The sequence below is a fragment of the Protomyctophum parallelum genome (genome assembly GCF_964188405.1).
Source record: "Protomyctophum parallelum genome assembly, chromosome: 12".
In the NCBI taxonomy this organism is placed as follows: domain Eukaryota; kingdom Metazoa; phylum Chordata; class Actinopteri; order Myctophiformes; family Myctophidae; genus Protomyctophum; species Protomyctophum parallelum.
Genome location: NC_139712.1, coordinates 38,801,644 through 38,824,092, shown reverse-complemented (window position 1 = coordinate 38,824,092; position 22,449 = coordinate 38,801,644). Strand labels below are relative to the sequence as shown.

The following is a 22,449-nucleotide window of genomic DNA, read 5'->3' as shown; positions in this document are numbered from 1 at the left end:
GCCGTAAAACAAAAACAAAACACGCACGCACATTCAAGGCGCCTGCAAGTGAATGAAAAAGTAAAATGTGAAATAAGTGCAAGGGAAGCAAGATGATTTTTAGGCAAGTCAACGAAGGCCACAACAAGCACGGTGGAACCACATGGCATACTGGCTCCAAAGCTGGAGCACAGGAGGAAACACATGAGTGAGTGGGTGGGTGGATGAATTAAGCCTGATACAACACACGCACGCGCGCACATACGTACACACGCAGGAGAGTTCAGAATTTAGATCAGGCAAGTCATGACAGTCCTGTACGCTTTACCTGGCGGTCACGCTTTCTGGAGGCCAGAGACCAAGATAGCTTGTGATTTGTAAGCTATTGTGTCCAAGGGGTGACAGGGAGGGGGGAGGGAGGCAAGTGAGGGAGGAGGGGGGGGGGGGGGGGGAGTGTCAGTTGAAAAGAAAAAAAGATGACATTAGAGCAAGCTTGTTTTGAATGCAGCACCTTAACCAGTTAAGCCTTACATACTTCTACTAAGCTCACAACGTGTGTCGCATTGTGATGTGTTGTGAGCTTGTATTTTTGCCATTTCTTTTCTCTCTCTTTCTTCCTTTCTTTTCTTATTATAAAAACTGCCTTTTTTTGGGCCATAATGATATGCCCAAAATATTGACGACAGGTTGAAAGTGGTTAAAAACCTGTCTGGACTGGAACAAAAAGCCAATGTTATAAATTAACTACCTATTCCTGAACAGAACATTGGTATGAGTGAACCACCTAACTAGTACAGGCTCATTGTGTCCTAAAATAATGCCACGTCATTGTCAAAACAGCCCTTTATAGTGTGACTTTGAAACTGAAAGCCAATAGAATTGTTGAGTCAATATTTTGTACACTCAGTTTACAGATTGTTTCACTGACTGCTATACATTGCTGTTCCCAAGCAATAGAGTAGTATAGTGAGTGTTGCCACCTTGTTTCCTGTGTGCCTGTGCGTGCGTGCGTGCGTGTGTGCATGCGTGCCTGTGTGCGTGCGTGCGTATGTGTGCCTGTGCACGTGCGTGGTACAGTACTGTAGTGTGAGGACATACTGCTTGGTTCTCCATGCGGGCGAAGATGACATTGAGCATCTGTGTGAGCGTGGCCTTGGCCGTGGTCTGGTTGATGAGGTTCTTGCTGGCCAAGTAGATGTTGTAACACGTCCGCACTGCCTGGAGGACAGTCCCCTCGTGGATCTCTATGTGCTGGGACGTCACAGCGGTCAGCAGGGCCTAAGAGGGAGGGAGGGAGGTCATCAATGTGTCCGTAGTACACAGACAAAATGTGTCCGTGGCAAAGACTTGGTTTTATAATGTTCTTATTTTGATCATAAGACCCAGTAACTGAATGTCAAGTCTCCAAGTTGTCTTCAGAATATGTATATGTACTTATTTACTACGACACACGTATTAGGAGTCATTTATTTGCAAAGACCCTCATAACTCTCAGAGCGTACGAATGGAACCAAATGGTCCCGTAAGTTACAGACATGTAATGGTCATTCAGGGCTACTGTAGATCTTTATGTGATATTATTGTCCACACATTATGTCCGTGGCAAAAATCGATTTTTGACAAAAATGTCCACCACAAGCCAGCATGGCTTTTTCTTTTCTCCCCAATTTAGTCGTTATGTCAATTAATGGTAAAGTGGGAAGGCACTTTACAACTGCAACACCCGAGCATTAGACAGTAATCAATACTGTCTGTACAGCTCAATCAGGGAAATACTGTGTTTTCATGGTATGAATGGTTCAGATAGCAATGTTCACCTGTGTTGTGTTGCAGAATGTGTGACAGATACGAACTGTTAATAGTGTTGATATTGTTGAAACATGTGTCTGGCAGTGATTTCCACAGAGATTTGCAACCGTACTCTGGGCTATGGGCTCAAGCAAGTGTGAGTATGTGGGGCAGACACACATAGATATATAATATTATAATATATAATGAATCACTATCTCTCCAGACAGACACACATGCGAGGGAAGAGTAGGCACACCTTTATGATCTGTAGTTGTACGCCTTCATCAGTCTGTGGTCCCTGGAAACAAGCGCAGATGGTCTCTATGATTCGGTCGATCAGCTTCTTGCCCGGGGCAGTGTTGTCCGGGGCACTGCCTGTCAGGTGACCGTACGCAATCAGCTTCTACACACACACACACACACACACACACACACACACACACACACACACACACACACACACACACACACACACACACACACACACACACACACACACACACACACACACACACACACACACACACACACACACACACACACACACACACACACACACACACACACACACACACACACACACACGTGATGTATACCATGAGATGGTAGCCACTTTGTTCAGATAGTCATGATGACTTTCACTCTGCTAAATTCAGCTTTAACTGAATTCAGACATTACATGAACTACACTGCTCAGTGCAACACGGCCGACATTGGATCATAGGCATCAATAGACCGCGGAGAGCACATTAAATACAACTTAATGGGCTGTATTTTGCGTGTCTCTTTGGCCACTCAGAATAGCCAAATGGCATTGATCACGCCTCCAGGTCTTTAGTTTACTCAAGTTAGGGAATAAGAGCTGGTACTTAAGACACGCAAAATACAGCCCAATGTCTCATATACAAACACACACTTGGGTTTCATTCCCTCCCTCCCCGACCACTGACCTGTAAACAGTCGAGTGAGGTGATGACGATGCGTGGACATTTGGACTGACACGCCAGCTCGAACGGCAAGAAGTATTTGTCGGCTTCGACGAAGTTGGTCTTCGACTTGATTGGCGGTAAAGTGCTGGAGCCCGATTTGCCATCTCCCGTGGGCGGACTGGGTGGAAGAACATACAAAGAGAGAGGGAGGGCGTGATAAAATAAAAACAGTGATCACAGTGGTCTGTTCTGTCAACACAAGTCTCCTGTTTGACATGGGGCGCATGTTAAAGAACCACGTTTGGTGTTCACTAATCACTACCACTTCAATTCGTACCGATATCATGTCGAGCAAAGCGCTGAGCCTTTGTTTGCTAAGATATAGGCGGGGCGGAAAGAAAAGACAAATGCTGATCCTTGCATGTCCATCCTTCTGGTGATGAGACATGCTAACCTCAGGGGAATAGGTAAAGTAAACATAGTTTTCTTATTACGGTGTATTCAGTATAGTGGAAATACATCTCTCCGGCTTGGTAGAGGCGTGGTAGAGGAGGCTTCATATTCAACGACTAGGCCTTTTGTTTTTCGCTGAGCGAGCATCCACCAGCCATGGGCTCATAACTGCACCATTAATCAAATGCTTCTCCGTTCTTTCGCTTTGGAGGTGTAGATGTAAAGAATGGCATGTCTCCGAAGCATCCCCCAGCAGCCATGGAGGTACCACACCCAGGTTGCACTGTGCACTTAGTGGAGGAGGGAGATGGACACAAAGAGAGAGGGCATGGTGCCAGGGTGCTTTTTTTTGTTTATGTCTTGGCAGAGAAAAAGGATGACATCAGCTCCTTTAGAGGGGTGACCTCGCAGAGGAGAGGAGAGGAGAGGAGAGGAGAGGAGAGGAGAGGAGAGGAGAGGAGAGGAGAGGAGAAAAAGTCAATAATAGATCAGATAAAAACCATAGACTGTAAAAAATATGGACAAAGCGTTCGCCGGGTCTAACATGAACGTAAAATGAAGCCTGTAATAATATGGTAATTCCTGATGTAAGTCGCCATCTTTCTAGATCCGTTTGGTACCAGCTGGCCATTGGCTGGCTCCGTTTTGGACCAGCTGGCCATTGGCTGCCCAGACAACGAGGCGGGACTTCCCCCCTTCTTCTCCGTTGGTTTTTATTTTGACTCGAGTGGGAGGGGAATCCCGATCATAGACTGTAACGGTAGCCACGCCCCTCAGAACATACGCAATGTTTTTTTTTCTTTATGGTCATTTTTTTAATTAATGGGACCATAATTTTCCAAAAAGAATATTATGACATTAGAAATGAGACTTTAAACTAGTGACTGGAAGAAGAAAGTATTCATGACCATGTTTATTATGGTAATACAGACTAGGTGAAGTTGGGCCAAAATACATGGGCCTCTATGGAGCTACGTATGGGGCTTTTTGGGTCCAGTCCAGCGCCACAACAGGCCATTATATGAACTACCGATTTCAAATGAGGCTTCACGAAATATCTGGCTGACTGCCCCCCTGATAAAAACATAGGCATATCTGGATGCTCTCCAAGGGGGGACATATGTGTTCTTCAGTGCCTTTCACACCATTTGATTTTCCTTTCCCATTTCCTTTCCAAGATAGTTTGGGAGATTCTTTCCTTTATTGGTAGCAACAGAGGAGGAGGGGAGCAGTGGGGTGACATTCAGTAAATGGTCTTACTGGCTGGGAATCGAACCGTGTACTCGCTGATCGGAGCATTGTGATATGCACCCTAGCCATTCGGCTATCAGACCGTCACCCCGATTTTTCTTTATGAGGGGCGCTAGCCCCTCCTATGTCCAGCTTTGAGGGTCTGTGTAAACTCAAACATTGAAGACAACAGTTAGGACGCAAATTGTGATTGGCCAGAATGAGATGAAGTATAAATCTGATGTCATATGATAAGAGCGCCCCTCACTTCACACAGGTTTGATTTTTGAGGGGCGCTAGCCCCTCCTACATCCAGCTTTTAGTTTACCGTCCACAAACTTCGTCTTAAACACATAAATTAAATTCCCATTGACAATGAATGGAGAATTTTATGTCATAGTGTCTGAGCAAATAGGCATAGTGTCTATTTTACATCATGTTGATGTACGATGATCATAAGAGTGCCCCTCACTTCACACAGGTGTGATTCTTTCTTTTACAATGACGTCACATCACAGCAGAGCAGTGATTCAGCTAAGGTTATCAACACTACAGTCTCACCTACTGTGTAGCGTGTCTACGGGGAGCTGTTACCCTGCTCCTGTAGTTTATTTATCGACTTAGCCAGCCTGCCCCCACCCCTGGAACCAGCCAAACCTCATCTTTTTGCCTTTTTTGTTTGTTGTTTTTTCATACATAACATGGTAATGCTGACATAGGAGCGGAGGGGATCAATACAGCAGACCAAGAGACAAAAAACTAAAAGTGTGAAAATATTTTCATTGAACTGATAATTTAGCTGGTCTTATATAAGTGCGCATCAACCAGTTATATTGTAGCAATCTTAATCTAGTATTTTCAGTTTGTCTCTACTTGAGCACATACTGTATGGCACCCCAGTCAACCAAGGATATATCATCTTGTACATCTTCCTTCCAAGCAACATCATTAGAGCTTTCAGATGAATTGGATATTCATACTATGGACCTTAAGTGTACTTAAGTCATTCAGCTAGGGAGGTGGCGATGGCTCCTGAGAGGTAGTCTTCCATAGAGCTACAGAATAAGCTAAGCTTAACGCTGGCAGTGTGTGGAATTTGTCCAGTATAGGGAAAGCTGATAATGGCCATTATATGATAAAAAGGAAGCTTCTGGTTCTGAAGTGGTGCAGGGACTTGTGTTAAGGCAATAGCAGTGAGAGGGATGATACGATTTTGTAACACAATCATGCTAGCTTCACATTTTCGTAACATCTGAGATTTGCACAGGTGGAAATCCTTAATCGTTTTTTTGTGAGGACACCTTGTACCTACCCCAGGGGACACAGGGAGGACATGCAAACTCCACACATAAATACCCTTTTGCCAACACTACCTATAGGGTAAGGGCTCTGATGACGCGGAGGAGATAACACGCCCTCAGCGGGAATCGAACCCAGGACCTTCTAGCTGTGAAGGTCAGACATTTATGATGTGTATACTTAATCCGAAAAGCCTCGACCACCACAGACCCAGGAGTCTCCTTCAAGACAACAATGGTCTCCCGATGTGGTTTTTCTGTTTATGTGCAAATCAGAGGAAAGGAATGTGAATGGAGAGAGACAGAGAGATAACAAGAGAGGGAAGGAAACACAGAGAGAAGCTGGCAGCAGCGAGGATGGGTAGAGGTCCTAGAGGAGTGGCAATCATGCTACATTTCATTCCAAGGCCTGCGTTACTTGGCAGTCCCCCCCCCCCCCCCCCCCACACACACACACACACACACACACACACACACACACACCCCTTTGGCAAAAGGCCAGGGTTTGTGGTGGGACTGGGACCCATTAACAAGAAGGTAAGGGGCGAACACAAAAACACACTACAGGCAGCACAGAGACAGATCCCTTCACTGAACACAAGAATGACTCACAGCGATTGAGAGAGAGGGAAGGCTGCTTGCCTTGAATCTCACAGGGCCACAGGCAGACAAAACCATTTAAATTACTACCTGATGGGAATTAGCTTTTTCTCCCCATTTCTTTTTTATTTTATTTTTTGTACAATTTCAGTTATCCATATTGTCCCGAACGTAGTCTTATATTCGGGCCAATAGGGTATTATGGCAAATCCCTTATCCCAATTCACCAATGTAGTCTCTATCACTGTTGTCCTCTACTGGCTGGTCTTGGGGGGAGGCTATGGAAAACACGCGTCTCCTCCAAAACTTCAGCAGCTGCTTCTTTTCACCCGACAGTGAGGACTCTAGAGTTTACACTGGGAGGGAGGGCGTAACGTGTGATGAGGAGCACGGAACCATCTCAGTACCGCACTCTGCTGAACTGACATGGAGGCGTGGAAAATGCCACAGACAGACACAGAGGGATGTCGTTTTAAAATCATTAAAATCTGCTTACCTCAATCTTTCCGATTCTTCTTTGATTTCCTCTGAAATAGAAAGGAGAGAGAGGGGGGGGGGGAAGAGAGGTTAGTCAAGGATCAGCGTAGGGGAGAGTAAATTCTGCCCATGTTTTACTAAAGCTAATAACACCAATGGGAATAACAGCATAGGTTAAAGTATATGCAAGCACAGAGGATTTGTCTCGTTGACGAAGGCCTGAGTTTCAGAGGCTCCTTCAGAGCACATGCTCCTTCCTGAGCACATGCTGTCTGGCATGTTTACATGCATCCGAGATGACAGCTATAGCAACAAAAAAAAGGAAATCTCCCTCAAAGTTGTTGTTGTTGTTGTGCATGCAGCTGTGCTTTCAAGAGGTCAGGCTCAAACAGGAGTAATGTTACGCGCATGTCATATACAGTGGTGTTCCCTTCCTTAGTACACTCGCTTGCATGCTTCTTCACTCACTTTGCTGATATGGAGTGAAACCTCAAGACACACTAAAGGTTATTGTGCATGACATTAAAGGTGATTCAGAGTGAAACCTCAAGACACACTCTAAAAGCTTATTTGTGCAAACATGAGTGTGTTTTTTGTGAATCTGATGGTTGCTATCGAAGTGTCACACACACACACACACACACACACACACAGTGATTTCTTTCCCCCAGAGAGAAAGAAAACAGATCAATGTGGTAACACTAACACACTGACCAGTGGGAACACAGTTTACACACAGTAGAAACACAGTTTAGGTTACCACTCGCCCAGACATGAAGGAAAGGGTCAAAGCAATGACATATAGGAGAAGAAGAAAGAAGAGACTGTTATAGTGAGATAATGGTGGAACAGAGAGGCTCAACTGAGGCTCCACGCAGTCATTCAGTATAATTCTTACATAGCAACAGTCGCATATGAACCGTCTCCGTAGCCGCTTTCAGCTTTGTGTTAAATAAAAGGCGAATTCTGAACCAGCTGTTTTTTTTACCTTATGATGAAGATATGCGTCTAAAAACCTGTATATGGCCAGAGTGGCCACTCTGACAGGCCGGCAAGGCAGTGGGCATGACCTTTGGGCAAGTAGAACATGACCTCAGTTTCCTGTACCTGCCCAACAGGCAAGTGCCTCTGAGACTTTAGTGTCAAGTAACCCCTGGGTTCCCCCAGGCTTTTCTTTTTGAGCCGAATGCGAACGAAAATAAAAGCCTGGGTACAGACTGAGGCTGTGACCCACTGGCCCCTTGATCCAAGTCCCATCTATCGCTGTTCCTGAAATGTCTGCAACCTGCTTGCGTGTGCGTGTGTGAGTGTGAGTGTTCACAGCTATCTGCGTGCTGTGGAAAATCAGTGTGTGGTGCTGATGGCCGTGGAGCAATAGGCCATGAATGAGTCAGTCAGTCAGTCGTGATTGGGCTAATAGGGGAAAAGCAAATCCAAACGTTGCCAACCCTAGGACTCATCATCAGTGGAGGCCACGTCCTTCATGGCAGGAGAGTGAAGGTACAAAATTAGTTACGAGAATATTGGCTTTACAGCTCCACAGACATCATCTTTCCTAAGAACCCTTGTGCGTTAACCAGAGCTAGTTAGTTCAACATCCTGCACATCAGAGCGCTGGACCCGAACAAGGTGTTCTCGAGCAAAAAAAACAAAACAAAACATCCGCAGCAAGCCACAGAATCGATGTGTGTGGTGTATGGCCTTTTCTCCGCCGTTGATGAATCACTCTCTCAGCAGTCGGTCTAGCATTCAATCTCAAACTTATGAGTCACACTGAGGATTTTACTCTGCAAAACGCAGGCTGTGGTTGGAATGTTGCCAGAATGTGGGCAGAACCGAAGGCTTGGTTGTGTACTTGCGATGCGCTGACCTGTTCAGAATTGGATTCATGTAAACTGATCTGCGAGGTACACCACCAGTGACACAAATTCATTCAAATGAGGACGCCAAACAGGAGGCAGCTACCGTGCACACACAGTCAGTTTGGTGGGAGCGTTTGGGATTGTCATTCAGATAATATTTCTGGTGGTGTATATTATTATCCTATTCAATTACTTTTTTATCCCACGATTTTGTAACCCATTTTTCACCCCTGTGTCAATCATCTAATGTGATCCTGGGCTCTACACACGCTACACCAACCTGGGGAGAGCAACGGACTTGAACTCATGCTTCCTTCATGTCCAAGTTGCTCCTTCACACCTGACAGGGGAGAGTTTCCCTGGTTGGACGTAGCGCGTGGAAGGAACACGTTATTCCAACCAGTTCCTTTCCCCTCCATCAGGCGCCCCGGCTGGCCAGGGGGACTCAGTTTAGAGACCAGGATTATTGCATGTTTTTTTGTGAGGGTACCTACCCCAGGGGACACGGGGAGAACATGCAAACTCCACACAGAAAGGCCCTTTCGCCAACCCCGCCTCGGGTATGGGCACTAATGACATGGAGGAGAGAACACGCCCCACAGCACCCACAGCGTCCCCAGCAGGAATCGAACCCAGGACCTTCTAGCTGTGAGCCGACTGTGCCACCGTGCCCCCAGTGGTGTATATTATGATCATAATGTAAGTGGTGTTGATGAAGAATAGATTTTGTCTGCCAGACGACACAATGAACGAACAAGCAATTATTCCCCACCAGTGTTACCAGCCTACGGGAGTGGGAGAGAAACACCAAATGATTTCCACCGCTTTAGGTAGAATTTTCTACAGCCTACAATTTGCCCAGAAACGGTACAATTACTGCTAGCACTTTTACCACAGATTTAACTGCTCATTCCGCACCTCTGCTCCTGTGCTGTGCTAGGTGTAGAGAGTGCTGTTGACCTTGAAAAGACTGTCTCATTGAATCCTGAGACCCCCAGAATAAGCAGCAGTAATGAGTAGATAGGGACAATTTTGATGGTTACCGTAATGAGGTGCCCCTGCCCTGCTGCTCTGCAGGATTCATCATTAGCCTTTCTCGAGAGTTCACAGAATGAAGCGGGCCTATCATGCTGGTTCTCTGAGAGACAGGGAAAAAGTCAAATCTGAAAATGTGTCTACCGACACTGATGACAATCTCTCCCAAAGAGCTGGAGATGACTACTGTAGATAGAACCAGGCCTTAACACACTGCTCTGTTTACAGGCCTGGAGCATGCTCCCCCAGTTCAACAACATTGATATCAAGCCCCGTCCGGGGCTAACCAAGGCCCCTAATGTGGGGGGCCTACATAGGAAACCCATTATGGTGACCAGATACATTAGGAGGGGGCCCATACGGCTCTCTGAGGAGATATAGCGCTAACCAGACCGCGAGACAAAGCTAGCCTTTGTGGCTTCCATAATGTATGAGAGCAGCCAACAGAAACCTGACTCACCACTTCTTAAAGTGGCAGCAGTTTTCATCATGTTGAACTAACTTCAAGGTGCGCTGTCCTCTTGCCCTTGGCTCTATAGTTTGACCCCAATACCCACAGTGAATTACAGTAACTTACAGGACACAAAGGGAGCATTACTCTACTACATTAAAGTCAGAGTATGAAAATTCACCCTTGGGGACAGCCATTATGTGCAGACATAACACATTTATTTCGGCTTCAAGAGGTGTGGTCCCTTGGCATTCGTTTGGTATCAATGGCATGTACAGTTTATGTAACAGCTGTCTGGGGTGGTGTCGTGGGGGAATGGCAGCATCTGTCGCACCACAACCCGTAACTCCGAGATAACAAATGTAACCAATGCACCATTAAGCATGATTTATTGCATAACAAAAATAGCCGATACAGCACAAGCTCACAATACGTTGCATCCGCAATGCTTGTTGGAACTTTTAGATCTGCTGGAAAATAGGTGGAGTGCAATGTGGTAATTTGATCAAGCTGATACTGATCCTATTACATCAGATTGTACCTGTTGTCAGAGTACCTGTTGTTCCTTTCCGTCAGTGTCCCTTTTATGCCAATATATGGAGATCTATCTATATGGAGTTTCTGACTGTCAATTTGATGCAGATATGGAGTTCCATATCAGCCATATGAAGTTCAGGCCAGTCTATGACGTCAGTCATGTTGACGACAGATACGGGGATCTGCAGATTTATGAATATTGGGACAGCGCATCACTCTACAAGTGGGGGGGGGGGGGCACACACACAACTCCGAAACCGGTTTTGCCAACTTGCTAACGTGGGGCCATTTAAAACAAAAGTGGCTTGCTGTGGTTGACTTAGACTACAACAGAAATGTGTATGCACAGGGGTGAGGGGCTGCCAAGCTAGACGGGGCAAGATTTCAATTAACTGGGCCTGTGCCCTAGTGGCCCAATGTTTACGCTTCTGTTCCAGACTAGACTTGATGAAAAGACAAAAAAAGACAGTATAACCTCTATTTTGGCTCCCTTGGAATGGCTACCAGTCCTACATGGATTATCACCACCATTTCACTGATGAATCATGATCACCATGCCAACCAAGACCTCCACCCTACTATTACTAAACCGTCCATAGACTGTCAAAATGAAAAAGGATAAAGGGATTCTACAGACCGTTTTGAAGCTACTTTTTGGGCGAATTCAAATCCACCATCTTTGTATTCCAGTCCCCAAAGAAACCCTAGATTCGTATCTAGGGTTTCTTTGGGGACTGGAAGTACAAAGATGGTGGATTTGCCACTCGTGGCAGCGAGTGCGAGCCTTCCTTCGGTAGAACCAGTAGAAGCCCTAGAAATATACAGTACTTAATTTGTTTTAATGGAACGATAATTTACGATTGCATATCATGGTAATTGAAAGACGACTTTAAACTAGCGACTGAAAGCATAAAGTATTTATGACAATGTTTATTAAGGTAATAAAATCAAGTGTAAAGTCCGGCCAAAAACCCATTCACTTGAATAGTTTTTGCTTCAGCCAGTAGGGAGGAAATCACAGGGGAAAATAGCTAAACTAGTGGCCATTCACACGTGAACCGTCACTTCCTAAGTTCCTTCCTATTATGGTTTCAATTTAAAAAGGGGATGCTTGCCGCCTCAACTCAGTCCAGTTATTTAAGCAATAAGATCATTCAAAGGCTGGCTAATCATTTCTCCGCTGACTGCAGCCACACGGCCTGGATACTAAGAACAGGAGCAGTGAGGGAGACTGGGAGAGTCCTGAGCGCTAGCCAGATTACAGAGCACAAAGAGAGTGCAGTGACATGTATGAATGCACACGGACACACACACACACACACACACACACCACTGTAAATGCTGGTGTTCATCTACAGTGCCTTTTGTCCTTGCAATTGAGAACAAGAGCGCTCTGCTCACTGAAATTGGGTATGCAGCATTCATCTGCTATCTTGCCTTCGGCCTGGCGGAGACAATTATTAGTACCTGCTAATCCTTTATGACCGATGTCAATATCAGTCAGCAACTATACACATTACAAGATACATGATTAAGTTAGTTAGTTCAATTTCCGATCTCAACTGTCCACATCGCCCAGCCTGTTTCCCTTTGTAAATGTAACTTATCTTATCTCCCACCCTAAATCTGATTAAAACACACATGGTGCGCATACATGTGCGCCTGTATGAACGACAACATGACAGATTGGCTTGGTGGTTTGAAAATATGATTACCCTATTCAGTAGGGTGAAAAAGAAAAAGTGCTTTCCTCACAGTGCTTTCCTCTGTGTTGTCATGAACTTATTACAGTGAGGTGGTTAATATCTTTGACGTAACATTAATTTACAGGTTCATTGTGTTTGGTTAATTTAAACACCAGTATTTTCACGACATGTTTCAGCATTGCCTCTATCTCAGGCATTACTGATGTGGTTTGTAGTAGATTCAGATTTTAAATAAAATCCTTGCTTATCAATTAATCAATGATCATTAATTAAATAAAGTCAACCAAGTACAACTACTGATTAATGAAATACCTTGAAATCGGCATACTGTGTTCTTGTGCAAACTGCAAACGTGTACAGGTGTGAGCAATATATGCTGTGCACTACACTGTGAAACAGCGCTCCCACAAGAGAAGAGAAGGCCTGTTGCTCTGACTGATGCCAGGATGAACTCAAGGACTGTATTACAAACAGAGACTCAGCTGGCAAAGGAATGCAGACACAGCACAGGTGTGTAGAGTTTCTGGTAGAATACCAGATTTTTTCACAGAGGGCTTATGGCTAATCCACACAATTGAACGGCATTAAATGCTGATCATTAATCGAATAGCAGCTACAACATAGCTACGGCAGCGTCTTATAATAATAAAATTCAGCTATAACAAGCTACAGTAGAATACAAGCAGGCAAGTACAATAACTGGCACAGGAGTAGCCTAGTAGAGGTTAGAGAACTGTGCTTGTGTGACTGCGAATCATGTTCAAATTTCTGGACTGTACAGGGAAACCTTGAACAGCGATAGCAAATTATACGGTACTTTCCCTGCCCTGAACAACTACAACCTTTATACTCCACATTCAGTACGGATGTGGATGGGCCCTCAACCCACATTACTTACAGAGACATTACGTACAGAGCAGTACAGAGGAACTGTAGTATACACACAACGGTACACACACACAGCGAAGAAGAAAGAAAGTAGAAAGCAGATACCACAGCGCTACAGTTTAAAAATGCAGGTGTAGTTTGTATGCTCTAAATAAAATACTTGTTTCAGCAAATAGTTACATTAAGATTCAGCTAAAACAGAAGTTTCCTTTTTCTATGTGTGCTTGTGTGGTGTTTATTCTGTTTAAGGGAATCACAATTTATCAATGGCTCTGGGTTGGTGATAGAATGCAAGGCTAACAGTTTTGCAAGTGAAGTTTGCAGACATTGTCTTTCCATGAAAGAATATTTTTCAGTGGATAGACTCAACCACTCCATAAATAAATATTAATATGAAAAGGTGAATACGTACATACATGCTAAGCCAGCCTCTGCTATCAATACTAATGGTTAAAGCCAAAAGGGTGAGTAAATCTAACCTGTATACTAGTATAGAGTGTCGCAGTCCCACCTCCTTTCAGAACGACGAGGTCCCAGGAAATATTTCCCCATTCATTTTCCCCATAGACGTTTCAAAAACTATTTATATAAAGACGTTCATGCCACGGACAAAGCCAACTCTTGTTGTGACAAATCATGATAATAAACAAATGTTTAGGGCCGATCAAATAATTAGTGAGAAGAAAAACCAAAATATAACAAGAAAAACTAAATAAAGTGTTGTACCCTGCCTTTTGTTCTAATTATTTGATCTGCCCAAAACATTGTGTTTAGTCATGATTTGTCACAACAAGAGTAGGCTTTGTCCGCTTAAATAAATACTTTTTGAAAAGTCTATGGGGAAAATGAACAAAGAATAATTTCCTGTGCCCTCTTTGGGGGCGGGACTGCGACGCTCTATATGATATTCCATCACACGTACGGTCTCAATTTCTCTTGGGTGAGACTGTGTTAAAAGGACTGACAAGGTGATAACGTGCATTAGCCCTAGGGCTGGTGATAACTGTGTTTACTCCCCTGATGTGCAGTGATTTTCTCATAACGGAACCTAAGCACCATTAATGCTCAGATAGAGTGTGGAAAGCAGAAGGGAGAGATAAGACCCCGCCCCAGAGGCTCCCCATTTTGGGAAAGTAAAACACAATGTCTAATGATTGTAGATAGATGGGCTAGTCAGTAGGAAACTGTTGCCACTGCAGAGTATGAATGTTTATGGATCTTTATATGGCTTGAGGAACCAAACAGAACATGGCTTAGCCGTCCCGTCAGACTAAATTAACTTGAATTGTGTCCTCAAACTTGATGCTGTCGATATAGGGGTACATTTCTGAAGAAAGTATGAGAGCAAATACGGAACCCCCCTCCTCATCCTCGTCGTGCGTTCTCTACCACGACTACATCCAGGCTTTTACACCACAGCTAACTTGCGAAATCTCCATAAATGTCCAAAAGTACGTGGAAAAGTGATTCTTGCTTGTCAAAACGGCTAGCCTGCATTTTTTCTTTTCGTATGTGAACGTGTATGTTATTTGTATGCAGCTGTGACTCTGTCTCCAAGACAAATTTCTCCCAAGGGAGACAAATAAAGACAACCTTGAACCTTGCATTCTTAATGTATCACCCCCACAGTCAAACAGCTTCCTGAGCCAAACAACCTACTTCAAGTCTCCCCAGTCTGAACTGCCAGTGCTTACTGGCTAGCGAGAGAGTCTACTCCTTCCTGCCTGCATGGCATGACAAAGCATTTCACACAGCCAGAAGCAGTACAGACAGCACCCCACTGGGAATGTCTGCCACTTGGACAACAAGCTAGCCAGGTTAATCACAACGTGTGTGTGCGTGTGTGCGTGTGTGCGTGCGCGCGCGCGTGCGTGCGTGCGTGCGTGCGTGCGTGTGTGTGTGTGTGTGTGTGTGCAACACATTTCTGTTATTAGACCTGCAGACTTCAAAATAAATCAATATCACGATTATTTCAAACTTTTGCCTCAATTACAATTAATGATATACAGTATATTGTTTTGGGATGAAAATAGCAGATCTACAAACTGCTGGGCATTTTGTATGCCGCCACTGAACAACAAAAGGGTAATATGTGATAGTGGTTAGTTAAGTGGTTATAATACACTTTGTTGATTATAAAACTTTTATTCAAATTTCTCAGTGTGTGTGTGTGTAGTATATATATTTTTTTCTTTTTCTTTTTTTACTGCTTAGTCCGCAATATGAAGTCAGTTATTGGTTTTAAAGTGTTGTTTCAATATATTTTCAGGTTAATTGCCGAGCCCTACTATCTGCTATCTAAGTTGTTAGATAGTACTTGTGAAGCCCATCACACACCGTCTGCGACCGCCGCGCGTCAAAACAGCCGCCTCCATTATTTTCAATGAACCTATCGCACACCGGCTCCGTCCGCCGCGTCGCGCCGCGTCGCCTGGCACGCCGATAGTTCTATTTTCGCCGATAGTTCTATTTTCCAGGCGTCGGACGGAGCCGGTGTGTGTTGGGCTTAAGAATATCCACACTCAGACCTTCATAAGAGCTTTAACATTAGATCAATGAAGTCACAGTGGTGCCTGTGCACACTGCTGCTCCCCTGTCGGCAGGGAGAGAGAGATAAACACACTGCTCTCTGGAGACGGTATGCAGCACATCACAAGACCAGCAGCAGGAAAACAGCATGCTGAGAGAGGGGAATGGCTGGCTGAGAGACATGGAGAGAGAGAGAGAGGGATGGAGGGGGAGAGAGAGAGGGGGGGGGGACTGAGAGAGGGGGCAGTATGACAAGTAAGGACAGCTTACAAAACAAATCAACTGTCTCTAAACCATCTCCATTGTTTGTGTGTGTGTGTGTGTGTGTGTGTGTGTGTGTGTGTGTGTGTGTGCGTGCGCGCGTGCGTGCGTGCGTGCGTGCGTGCGTGCGTGCGTGTGTGCGCGCACGGCCGTGCGTGTGTGAGTGACAGAGAGCGAGAGAGGAGAGATCATAATAATATTGAGGGCAGTGGTTTGGGATAGTATGCTAGGCTTCATTTCAGGTTAAGAGAATAAACCATACAAGTACCTACAGTACACAGGAAGGAGGAATGAAATTATGGATGATGGGAAGGAATGATTTCTACTGTATATGTATTGGAGCAAACAACCTGCCCTATGTGAGCTAAAGTTCTGCAATATGAGTGAAAAAGGCCTTCAACCAAACATATTTAGTAAAAGAGGGAGACAGTCCTGTACTGCCTTTACTAATGAGATGGCAGGTATCGGAATCTTGAGTAACAATTCACCAAATACACTTCTCCCCAGGCCTTCATATGCTTTCCACTGTCTCCAGTCATGTCTGTTCTCAGTATTGTTCACTTCCCATTGTTGTTGACACTCTGTTGTTTTTGTCTCTCTACTTGTATTTTATTTCCTTGTTTTATGGTGAATACTTGTAAATATATGTGAAGTTGTTTGTGTGTGAGTGTATATATATATTCTGTGAAAGTGTGAAACAGCTGAGGTTGTGTAAGAAAAAGCAGTTGTAAGAAATATGTATGCTTATAATTCTGTGAAGTTGCCCAAACTGAAATAAAAACAAAAAAAAAGGCCTTACACCATGACCAAACATGCAAAGTTCTCATTTGAATATTTGCTACTACCACCAAGATCTGTACCTGGCCAACGACAACATGCAACATGCAGTTTGGTTTTGCAAACCTTTCGGGACAATGATTGCATTGACTTTTAGCCAAGTACCAAACAACTCCCCCAGCTATCCTTTGATTTGCTCTGACGTTTGGCCTGCCTCCCACTCCCACCAATCGCAACTGTTTATCGGCACGTCACCTGGTTGCACCTTTACAAACGGCTAAATGTCGAACAGACAGAACAGACTGTGTGCGGCGTGCGCTCTACAATCGAATATTGGGAGGGTGTGATAGTATGACTGACAGTGCAGGTCTGTGCAGCGCCAACAGTACGAGGCTCACGGACCTCAGATCAAACTGTCAAACTAGGGCTAGGCAGTGCTGATCAAAAATGTAATATATCTAGCTTCAAATGTTTTCAGAAATATATTTTAGTACAGTTTAGCTGACCCAGTGACATCTGCGGGACATCTGCGGTTTGTCGTTTTTGCTCCGTCTGAAGGTACTCTCTGTACCTCTGTGGATCAATAAAACCAACAAGGCAGAGCGGACAAAACGGCAGGTAAAGGACAGTAGCAGTGAGGGAGAGAGTTAAGAGGAGGAGTGTATGACCGATGGAATTCTGAGGGAAATAAGTGGCGGCAACTCTGCGAGACCTGCGGCCTCACTAAACCACAAAAGTGCATCACGTCAGACCTTCACTCTTGACATCCCGTGCCATCGGTGCTCATTCCGAATGGCTGCAGCAGGTTAAAAATCCTGCTGACTTTGTTATCTCCCAATAGTGAGACAATAATGTCCGCAAGCCAAATAATAAAGATGGCACAGGGGCCTTCACTCCTAATGACCACTGATAAACAGAGGGGCGGGCAACTGCTAGTACTGAGGGCCTGAGAATAATCAGACCTCTGACATTTCTGTTGTCCTGGCCGAAAGCAAAGGTTGCACAGCAGTAATTACATTTTGGGTGGGTGGGAAGGAAATACTGCCAGAGGTTGTCTGGGCTACCTCATTGTGTGTGGTATGTGTCCATGTCAAATTGTCTATGGACGCGCACTTGCGTGTGAGTATGTCTGTCTCTCCAGTCAACCCACTCACCCACACACTGGCATAAACCACTGTCTAATCGCTAGCCTCACATTTTCTGAACAGTCACAAAAAACCCGGCCTCTATAAGCCCTAGATTACAGCTGTTGCTTTTAAAAAGGAAATAAATAAATAACATTCTGCAGTGGGCACTTGATTTGAAATGTTTATGTCTCTGTGCTATGGATTGCATTATTATTTCCTTGCAAATGGGTTTATTATTGCGTTGGGTTGTGCGGCAAAACTGGAGATTAATTGCTAAATGGTCGAAGAGAAAGTCTATGTGCCTTCCTAAACTTATTCAAGTGCTCATCAAACATTCCCTTCTTCTCAGTGAGCTGAAGGCATAGAATCTTTCTCTCCTTGCCTTCCACAGCCCCTTGATCCCATCCGTGTATTTTCAGACTACCAAATTTATTCCTCAAAGTATATTCTCTTCCACCCAATTCTATTCCTCATAGTAAATTCTGGGTTTTCACCCAATCTCCCCCTCTGCATCTCTCGGCTACATCCTTCATGTCCCTTAGTAATGGTGATATGTTACTAGTACTACTAACCATTTATGAGGCCGCCTCCTCAGATGAACACGAATTGAAGACTAAGAGGCCAAAGAGAAGGTATAGTAGAGGCTCTCTACATTCCTCTCATCTGTTTGTGATGAATTAATCAATCAACTGTCCTTACCACTGGCTATCAGTATGTGTAGAAATGATCTATTATGTATGGAAGTATCAGTGTTTAAAACAAAACATCTTGGACAAAAGAAAACTGGACAATTTAGAACATTTTGAGCAGACACAGCTTGGTATGGTATTTAGGGTGGAGAAAATCGATTCAGCATAAGAAGCCGGTTATCATTTAAAAAATGTTTAAAGGCCGTTTCAAACAGGCAGCGAGTGATACAGGACGTTCTCACTTGGATCAATGGGTATAGCACCGTGGTCTCATGTGCGTGACGTGTAGCGTGAAATATCTATATTCATATCACTATCTTAAGGAAGTGCCCAAGAGCACCAAAGGTGGTCCCTGGTGGTTCCCACCACCAGTGAAATGTTCTCGCTCCTGTCTCTCTGTCCTGTTTTGAACACTTGTCTGTGAACCCAATTATCTCACAACATTAGCTGTACCCCAAACAACACCCCACGCCCAAACCACATAGGGTTTGGCCTCATTCCATCAGCCTTGGTGACACAACAGACCGACACTACAGCAGAGTAATGCCCGATTTATACTTAGTTTCACATTGTGGTGCGCAACAAAAGCTGCTGATCATAACGCATCGCATTGTGAATTATTTGTGCGCTTCAAGACCTACTACTTTCGATATGTGGCACTGGCGTACATATAAACCAGGCACAAACACTGTAGTATACAATATCTACTGTAGTAGCATGACAGTTCTTATGAGTTTGTGTTTTCATCAGGGGGGCAGTCAGCCAGATATTTCGTGAAGCCTCATTTGAAATCGGTAGTTCATATAATGGCCTGTTGTGGCGCTGGACTGGACCCAAAAAGCCCCATAGCTCCATAGAGGCCCATGTATTTTGGCCCAACTTCACCTAGACTGTATTACCTTAATAAACATGGTCATGAATACTTTCTTCTTCCAGTCACTAGTTTAAAGTCTCATTTCTAATGTCATAATATTCTTTTTGGAAAATTATGGTCCCATTAATTAAAGAAATGACCATAAAGTCGCGTATGTTCTGAGGGGCGTGGCTACCGTTACAGTCTATGATCGGGATTCCCCTCCCACTCAAGAGTCTTCTCCTCCCACTCGAGTCAAAATAAAAACCAACGGAGAAGAAGGGGGGAAGTCCCGCCTCGTTGTCTGGGCAGCCAATGACCAGCTGGTACAAAACGGAGCCAGCCAATGGCCAGCTGGTACCAAAAGATGGCGACTTACATCAGGAATTAGCATATCATTACAGGCTTCATTTTACGTTCATGTTAGACCCGGGGAACGCTTTGTCCATATTTTTTACAGTCTATGGTTTTCATCTGCCTATGAGGATGGGTGGCCTATGCATTTTCTAGCCTTGGCTTTTAAGTTTCTGCATTTAGGTTTAAGCCCTAAAGACACAAATGTGACAGTGAAGACAGAGACATAACACATCGATGCAGTGTGTGACAGAAGAGCCTTTCAGGGGGAACCCATATATCACGCTGGACATTTCCTGTAGAAAATATGTTGACATAAAATACTACAGACACTCTGCCATCTCCATCCTATACTGTCTCAACTTCGACATCAGTGAGTGGATTCCCTCCCTGTCTGATGTGTCTTTACTGCATATTACAAAGAAAAAAGACTGTTTTCACTTTTATTCATTAATGGCGAGGGGGGGCACCTTAATTACACATTGGTACTCTCTACCATGTCTAAAATATTCAGAGAAGCTGTGATGGTGTGTGAATGGGGCATTTGGGAGTCATGTCGAGAACCTTAATTAAACTGGATCGCTTATGGTTCTTATCATGTGTGAGCATAGCTGTGGCATAGCTTGTCATGGAGGAGCACGTGTCCAGACTGTCCACACTGCTTAATGACACCATACCAAGCTGCCTACCGTACTGTCTGTCAACACTAAAACAAATGGGAGAAAGTAAAAGGAGAAAACCCAACATCAAGCCTCTCTCTGTCCTGTCCTCTTCTTTAACAGGGACTTTAAGCAACGACTGTTTTCAGGACGGCTCCGCTAGGCGGAACTAAGGCGGCTACGACGCAATCGCCGTAGCTGTCAAAATCGTTACGCAAACAGCCGTCGGCGACAGGTTCCCATCCATTTTTGATCTATGAAGCATGTGTCAAACACTTTTTTTTTAACACCCTGTCGCGCGTCAGCTAACTTGCCGATAATTCTTACATGCGCTGGACATGATCAGCAGTGGAAAGAGTAAGGTGCTGGAGCAATCTGTGTTATTCTAAAACAGTTAATAAACATGGTAAATATGACATATGGTATTAGTGTTATTTCTTCATTCAGAGCATGCCAAGAGAGGTGATGGAGCAATCGGTGTAAATGTATGACAGCTAATTTCAATAAACATGGCGATGTAGACACTTCGTGTAAGTGTAGGTTTTGCCGTAGTAGAAAGGGCTTTCGACGGCAAGCAGGTTTGTGTATTCGAGCACTGATCCATTTCCATTTGCCGGAGTGGACTGCCGTAGCCGTAAAGTCCCTAATATCTGTAAAAAGGGCCCCTAAAGTGATGTTCTGGTCAACACAAACACACCGACATCCACCTAGTGAAACAATAACAATCAGCATCCCAATTTCAGCATAGCTGCATTCCATTCACTACAGTATGTATATAATTATAAACACACGTACACGATTATTATTGACTAAATTGTCTGATTTGTGCATCCATAATGGACAAAGGACATACATTTTACAGTATTTAGTTACATATGTACATTCCGGTATGTCTCTCCTGTAACTTTCAACATTGGTGTAGACAGCCATACTTGAGTAAAAGTTCTAAAATCCTAGATTCCCCCTGGGCAAGTAGGCAGACTATTAGCTCAGTGGTTAATATTTCAAATCTGGGGTAGTAGAACAGGAAAGTAGTTACATACTAGTGCAGCTTTAAGTATCAAATAAAAAATGCTTTTCATAACAAAACAGCTAGAGATCAAATTTGTTTTCACTGTTCAATTTGTCGTCCATCACATCAAAGAGAGAATTCTGCATCCCCATTGATTTGTTGTTATGTTTCAGCATTGAGTGGACTTTGTCCATCATATCAAGGAGAAAAATACTCCATCTCCAACCACTAGCTTTGCCCAGTCATGTTTCATTCAATCACCAACTTAAATAGCATCCCGGGCTGAATGAGGGCCTAACTCTCAACTTCATTCATGAAAGAAATATTTATTTTATATTATTGTATCTTGGAAACACACAGTAAGAACTTGTGCAAACATAAATCATCATTAATTCATACGAATATGGAAAACCTTTCACCATGCCAGTCTGTCTCTGCTACTCTTCGGTACCAGGGAACCATGCACAGAACACACACACTGGAATTGGATTTTCCAAATCATAAATAATTCTGGGGGTCCTGGACATGAAATAGTTTGAGAACCACTGATATAGCTTTTTCATAACACTGTCATGATTTAGAAGACATTACTTATACATAAGACAAACTAATATAATAATGACTGGGATTAGGTTTGTGCTTGGTCATCTCTTTTTCCCCACTCTACACAAAAAAGCTCAAAATGCGCCATTAGCTTATAGATCAGAGCATGCGGAAAACACAGAAGTCTGCCTCATACAAACTGAATGTCAGTGAACCATTTCAATGGAGTTAACAGCTTCCAGGTTTTGCATCATTAGTTTTTGTAAGGTGAAACCTGACTAGTGTTTACTCCTGAACGTTAGACGACAAGATCGACACGCTAGTCATACCGATGCGATTGGCTGCTTCTAGCAGCTACAGTAATTTGACACGTTTGCAATGTCACTCTATAGGTAACTTCAAACCAATC

General features: G+C 44.1%; 1 protein-coding gene across 2 annotated transcripts in view; it reads right to left on the bottom strand.

Annotated features, from left to right (window-relative positions):
* Positions 1-22,449, bottom strand: part of arfgef1 (ADP-ribosylation factor guanine nucleotide-exchange factor 1 (brefeldin A-inhibited)) — a 65,558-nt gene that overhangs the window by 38,246 nt on the left and 4,863 nt on the right. For both annotated transcript variants that reach the window (XM_083778679.1, XM_083778680.1), the window contains exons 2-5: positions 6,777-6,807; positions 2,721-2,877; positions 2,027-2,173; positions 1,078-1,257 (exon numbers count right to left, since the gene is read on the bottom strand). In XM_083778679.1, coding sequence (XP_083634805.1) covers positions 1,078-1,257; positions 2,027-2,173; positions 2,721-2,877; positions 6,777-6,807 — 515 coding nt within the window. The remainder of the gene's footprint in view (positions 1-1,077; positions 1,258-2,026; positions 2,174-2,720; positions 2,878-6,776; positions 6,808-22,449) is intronic.